This window comes from Triticum dicoccoides, chromosome 2B, assembly GCF_002162155.2.
Source record: "Triticum dicoccoides isolate Atlit2015 ecotype Zavitan chromosome 2B, WEW_v2.0, whole genome shotgun sequence".
Lineage (NCBI taxonomy): Eukaryota > Viridiplantae > Streptophyta > Magnoliopsida > Poales > Poaceae > Triticum > Triticum dicoccoides.
The window spans coordinates 233,820,842-233,827,922 of record NC_041383.1 but is presented as its reverse complement, the minus strand read 5'-3'; the positions used below and the strand labels follow the sequence as shown (position 1 = coordinate 233,827,922).

Genomic DNA, 7,081 nt, shown 5'->3' with positions numbered 1-7,081 from the left:
CCGTTGCAACATACAGGCCCTTTTGCTAGTAAATGAAAAATATCATATGCTAACCTTATGGTAAGTGATGACATTACACAAGAAAAGTATAAGTAGTAAATATTATTGTAGATTAACAAACATAGCATTGGTCAATGATGCAACTCATGAAAGAATTAATAAGGGAAGAGAAGATTCACATGCAAATACACTATCCTGGAACTATTTTGTGATTTTGAGCACCCATCAAAATATTATATGCCAAAGTTGTTGACGTTGGACAAGGAAGACAATGTAATGAGTTATGTTTGTTCATTCACATAGAAGTTATATTGTCATAGATCCTTCAACATGTGGTGTTTGCCCCTACCTTTGCTAGCCAAAAATTCTACACTAAGTAGAGATACTACTTGTGCATCCAAAACCCTTAAACCCAAATCTTGTTTTGAGAGTCCACCATACCTACCTATGGATTGAGTAAGATCCTTTAAGTAAGTTGTCCTCGGTGCAAAAAGGCAATAAAAATTGCTTCTAAAAGTGTTAGATCATCTAATTTAAAAGAAAATTGAGCGTTGTACGAACTTGTGATGGGAAGAATAAAAGCGACAGACTGCATAATAAAGGTTGCCATCATAAGGGGCAATATAACGTGACGTTCTCTTGCACTAAGGGGTTGAGCATACAAACAAAAAGCGCATGACAACCTCTGCTTCCCTATGTGAAGGGCCTATCTTTTACTTTTATGTATTTACTTTCATGCAAGAGTCAAAGTTCTTCTCTCTATTCCTTATTATTTTCTCCTTTGGCAAGCATCATGTGGTGAAGAAAGATCTAGGCACATATATCCAGTTGAATATGGGTAGCATGAGTTATTATTGTTGACATCAACCTTGAGGTGAATATGTTGGGAGGTGAAACTATAAGCCCCTATCTTTCTATGTGTCCTGTTGAAATGTTTTGCTCATGTGTACGCGGTAAGTGTTAGCAATCATAGAAGACTAAATGATGGTTGAGTATGTGGAGTTGCCTAAAGGCTCTGATACATGACCCTTCCTGAAAAGATGATGAATTGTAGTTGCAAAGTTGACATAGAACATAGTTTGTTGGTTTCCAATAGAGTTTATACTTTATACTTCGGTGTTGTGATGAATTGTTACTTGTTCATGAGAAGTCTATGATAAAAGTTCTATGATAAAAGTTTTATGTTAAAGTTTTTTGTTGTTATAATAAGTTACATGATGCTACTATGTCTGTATTTTTGTTTTTGTCGACACCTCTCTCTCTAAGCATGTGGACATGTTTTTCGATTTCGGTTTTCGCTTGAGGACAAGCGAGGTCTAAGCTTTGGGGAGTTGATACGTCCATTTTGTATCATGTTTACCTACTGTTATTTATGTTGTTTTATTACATAATAATGCTTTTTTTGAGTCTTTACCTAATAATAAAGAGAATTGAGTTTCTGCCCGTACATCGTCGCACGTGATTTTGCATAAAGGCCCCTCGGATTATATGAAATTGACCCGCAGTCCCTGTTTTAGTAAGTCTTTATATAACATTACATTTTGCAGAGAACCCCCTGTATTTATTAGATTTGCATCCGCTGTCCTTGTAGTCTTATCCATTTCTCTGGCGACGGCGACGACGATGGCTTGAGGGCTCCAGGGACGGCGCAGCGAGGAGGGGCAGGTGCTGCGGAGACGGCGCGGCGAGGTGGGGCAGTGGCGGTTGTGCGGCGAGGTGGGGAAGGTGCTGCGAAGACGGCGCGCGGCGAGGCGGGGCAGTGGCGTCGCGGGGGAGGATGGAGGACGCCGGAGTAGAGGACAATAGCTCCCGCCATCGCTGCTGTCCACGCATGCCCGTGTGCTCGCCTCCGTCCGCGCCCGCGCCAGAGCCCAGGAATGGGGAACGGGGCGAGGCATTGCGGCGGAGGACGATAAAGCGGCCGGCGTGCTCGCTTTGGGCAAGGCGTCGCGGCGGAGGACGACATGGCCGTCGGCGTGCTTGCTTGGAAGGATGGAGGCCGCCTCGCCCGGGCGCGGGCGCGGCAGCACGGCGTCGGGCCGTTGACGGTGGTGCCTGGGTCGGGGCAGTGGTTTGACGGGCAACACGAAGGAGGTGATGTCCTGGCGTCAGCGACCAATGCAGGTTCATCCCTCCCTCCATTTTCTTTCACATCCAAGCAATTTGAGAATCTAGGGGAGGGAGAGATCGCGCCATCGATGAGTGGATACAGGGGCAGCGGCAGCGATGCTGTGGCTGAAGGTGGGGAGGCACTTGAAGGGATGAGCTTCTGCTTTAGGGAGAGAGTAGAGGGCATGATGGGCGCTGCAGCTTGAGAGATAGAAATAGGTGAGGAAGAGAGAGAGCAGAGAGATGAGAGATAAAGAGCGGAGAGAGACGCTAATTGCCACATATTTAGATTGAGGGCTTGCTGGATCTGCTGCTGGTAGCTGCTGGTAGATAACAGAGGAGAGACAGAGTTCGATGCTGATCTGCTCTTGTGGAGAAAAATAAGAGAGATAGATGAGGAAGAGAGAGAAAGCAGAGAGGTGATAGAGAGGGAGGGAGGGACACTAATTGCTACACATTTAGATAGATGTATGATTCTACTAATTGATGCACATTTAGATAGAGAACAGAGGTGTAGCTTGCTACTGCTTGTTGTTGTTATTGCTACAATCTCATCAATCAATCTATATCTAATAATAAATAGTACCCAATTTATATCGAGATATTTTGAATCTATCATCAAGGGAAAATACATCACTGAATCCTTTGGATTCTAATTGCAAGGTTAAATAATTTTGTGTTTTGTGTGTGTTCTAACTCTCTGGGATAATCTGCAGTTATTTGGCTCATCGTCATGCCGCAAGTTTCGAACATAGCTCTATACAGTCTCACCGTTCTACCAACTCTGCAGGTTTCCCGTACTCCATAAGCCGTCGTACAATCTCGCTGTTCTACCAACATCAATGGACCACCCATGCTCCATGTGAGGTATGCCTGATCTCATGCACATCTAAATTCGGTTCTGTCGTTTTGAAAAAGACATATCTTTCATGTGTGTCTGCAACCACAACTGCTACCATCATCACCTTGCCGATATACGGCCAGTCTGCACTATTTAGGCCTAATAAATTAGCCACAAAGTAGGCTATCTTGAGAAGAAATATATGCACACTAGAGAGTACTTCATAGTGGCGCATGGTAGTTCGAATGTCTGGAGAAAGTACCTATCCAGTATTGTACGTGAAATAGTTGACTGGAGCTGCTGCAAGATCTTCTGCTTTGTACTCAGAAAGTTTTCTTGAGTTCACTTTTCCAAAGCTAGCAGCAGTACTGGATGCTGGAATACCAATCTGGCATAAAGAGAGAGAATAATATATCCCATGTTCTTTGTTACCCGAGTCAGAGTTCGGCCTATTCTGTGCATTTTTTATGATGCCATGTTCTGGCATTCATTCTCTGTTATGCCTCATGCGTGTGTCTTAAGCCTACTAATAACATTTTTGCCCAATGGTAAATCTACTGAACAAACTCCTGTCTTATTCCCATTGTGTGCCTTAAGGTTCATCTATTCATGGTTAGTTTTCCTTACTGTACAAATGTCATCTCCTTTTTGTATATTTTTTATTCTTTGTCCTTTACGGTAACATAGACCGTGCTCACATGGTTTCATAGTTCAAGATTTCTACGTGAGTGCCATTCGAGGTCAGAGTAAATATTTTGGCACAGTAAATACTGAAGGAAGTGTCATCCAATTTCGTCTTATAAAGCTATAACAGTTCTGATACATATTTTTTTATCTGATTAAGTGGCACTTCTGCACCATCATAATAAGCAGTGTAGATCTGCCTCTTTGTTTTCAAGTAATGTGAGAACTTCTATCCTTCTATAACAAGCGTGGTAACTTCTTTATCTTTGTTCTAACAAATACCGTATATTGTTAGTCGATGAAAGTCTACTTATCAGCTTGGTTAATCTGACTATAGTCAATCTAGAGGGTGCTTGTTTGGCTTCAGTATTGATTAGTGATATTGGCAGTTCTTTGTAGTACTCTGGTCTTTTTCCCTCCATGATTGCTTAGTTGCGTTTTTTTTTGCTTCTGACTATACTGCTTTGCTGCAGACGATAGCGTCTCAAAGTGGACTTTTCGATCATTTGATAAACGTTTGGAAATTCAAGCCTGGTCCTGTTCTGCAACCTATGACGTTTACTTCTTAGTGGACTTTAAGTTTCAGTCACCCAATATCGTCATGTAATATAACAAGGCTATTGTTTTGATCATAATCAAGCATGTCTGCTTATCGGAAAGTTAACCTTTCTCACCCTGCAGGCAATTGCTACCATTATTGCTTAGAAGGGGCAGCTTAGTGATACAATCTCTTGACTATAGGGCAGTTAGTGATTGCCATATTTGTTGAATTAAACTTTCACCTATTAGATCAGTTTACACACATTGAAGTCTACTTAGTGTACCTCTAAGGTTGTCCTTCTGCAAAGGTATATCACCTACATATGATCTGATTTTTTTCTTCTAGACCCCCTTGTGTGTGTGTATATGACAGACATTGTCTTTCTGATTTATTTTTCCAGTACATGATTTTGGAGAAGTTTTTGAATCCATGCCTTTTTGCTATACTATTTTTTGGGGTAATGCAATAGAAGTTATATAACTACACTTAAGTAGTTGATTTATCTGGCAATACATTGTCACGATGATAGCTCTAACCTCTATGCCGACAATCTGAAAAATCTAGCATTATCCTTTACTAATTTTAAATGTTATTTTGGTGATTGTTTCTCGGAGGTAGCACACTTTGCTTCAGTAGGAAGCAGATGAATGAGACATTTTCATTGTTTTCTATTCCATTGTTATGTACACACACACACGAGTGGTGCATAAATGTTTTATTGCTATTTATCCTTTCATGAGCTGGATGTGCCATTGATGGCGATGGCGAGCTTGGATTAGTTGGATTCAGAAGGTTGAGACAATGGATGGTACGGAAACATTTTTATTAGAAAAATAGCAGATGATATGCATGCTGATTCTCCGGTTCTGAAGATATATATTTGACACAGTACATGCTTAAGTATATATGCACATTCGACTTTCACTATTGTAAAAAAGTTTATCACATCAAATTGTATTTCAGCAAAGTTTCAGTTGGCTCTCATCAATGAGCTAATTCTATAAAAAAAATCCACAAAATAACTTATAATGAACTTTCTTAGTAGTACTTTATATGTCAGGTGCAATGAGATAGTTTATTCCTATGCAACCTCCTCTCTGTTGCATTTCCTGATTTTGTTTTTCTCTCCATTTTTTCAAGTTCCAAGGTTTGGCCACAATATTTGGAGACATTTCCTGCTAGGAGTTAAGCTTTGGTTTGGAGGCATTGAACTTTGGCTGTAAATAACTAACTTTGTTAATTGGTATACTTCTACCACACCACACTGGTTAATCTGGAATTTCCTTCAGGACCAAATGTACCAAATCCTGCTTTGAGTGGAGATCTGATCATTCCTATATTGTTAGATTTGACTTTAATCTAGGTGTTGCTCCGCGTGTATCTCGGCATAAATGGTTCATCATACTATGATCTAATGTAGTGATTTTAATTATGTTACTTCTTGGTGAATATGCATTACATTGTATTTTCATGGAAGCCTTTTCTTTCCTCTCTAATCATACTACTGCTCTTATCCTTGCCTCTATATGAACCTAGAAATATTATGGCTGACATAGTGATACTCTCCCTCAGGGACATCCCGACACATGATGCTCCATCAACAACTTCAGAATATGATGTTGATCCTCAACCTGCAACTTTGTAGCCACACTGCCTTTTGTTTTATGTAGAAAATTAACAGATTTTGTTATGTGTTTCAACATGAGCTAATAATTAGAAATAATAGATTTTGTTAATTATGAGATTGGTCCTTCAATATGGCATAGAAAACGTATTTTTGAGTACTCCTAATACTGTTTTGTTGCTTGCAAAGTAGTTTGATGGTTTTTTAAACAATTCTAAGCACATATTTATTGATTTTGTATCCGTTGGGATGCACAGACCGTTTTGCTATACCTGCTGCTAATGGGAGGTGATATTCTTCTCTTCCGTCATGTGCAAAATACGGATTTACCCTTCCACTAAATTACATAATCACATTCGTCGCCCGACATTCATATCTATGTCCAAGTCGTATTCTAGGAAACCAATCCTTCCATACATTCTCTCTCACAATTAGGACTCTTGCTGGGTGTCAAATCTTCCCTAATCCCTCCCATAAATGCACCACCCTGGAGGAGGCGAAGAACATCGGATGAGCCGCTAGATGAAGCGACATAGGGGAGGGTCACCACAGCAAAAGGGAATTGGCATGCGTGGTTATGACGGAGGGTGAAGGCGACGGTGGATGCTGGTCAATCGAGTGAGTGGAGGGCATAATCAAGGTCTCTGTCCATGGCATCTACTACTTCATGCTGGCCAATCACCGTGTGAGATCTCTTCTTACTATTCTTTGTTTGTTCCTTCTATATATAAAATAAAAACCGTTTCTCGGGTTTAAAAGAACATTAAAATGAGTAAATGTTTGCTTCATTCTCATCATGTTGCTTGATCAGTTGGGTAGCCGCTCTGGCATGAAAAACATTTGGTGTTTTGTAGCAATGACCAACAGAGGTGAGACGCAATGTTGAAACGAAGGACGTGCACTTACATGGGTTATACTAGGTGTGTGTGATATTTGTTTCTCCCGTTGCAACATATGGTCATGTTTGTTTCTCCCGCACGCACTTACAACACATGGGCGTGCACTTACAGAAATTGTCTATTTAAACAAATGTCCGAAATATTGAAAACAAATGTTCAGCAAATCAAAAGTTCATGATTTTTTAATAAGTTCGTGTATTAAAAAATGTTTGTGAAACTGAAAAAAAATTCGCCAATTCAAAAAATGTTCATGAATGGTAAAATATCCTAAAAATTCAAAAACGGATCGCGACTTAGAAAGGAAGTTTATTCATTCACAAAATGTTTGTTGTTTCAAAAAATGTTCGTTCAATTAAAAAAGTTCATTAAATAAAGAAAATTGT

The 7,081-nt window shown here is 40.1% G+C and overlaps 1 protein-coding gene across 2 annotated transcripts; it reads left to right on the top strand.

Moving 5' to 3' along the window:
• Positions 1-1,511: 1,511 nt before the first annotated feature.
• On the top strand, positions 1,512-5,931 carry LOC119363272. 2 transcript variants are annotated; one of them, XR_005173874.1, is made up of 4 exons: positions 1,512-2,124; positions 2,900-2,976; positions 4,108-4,983; positions 5,748-5,931. XR_005173874.1 is itself a non-coding variant. In XM_037628588.1 (3 exons), the coding sequence occupies exons 1-3, from the start codon at positions 1,965-1,967 to the stop codon at positions 4,201-4,203; spliced, it is 333 nt and encodes a 110-aa protein (XP_037484485.1). In that variant the 5' UTR covers positions 1,512-1,964; the 3' UTR covers positions 4,204-5,931. The 2 variants fall into 2 exon arrangements, 1 of the variants encoding a protein (XP_037484485.1); XM_037628588.1 differs by having other exon boundaries at positions 4,108-5,931.
• Positions 5,932-7,081: the final 1,150 nt, after the last annotated feature.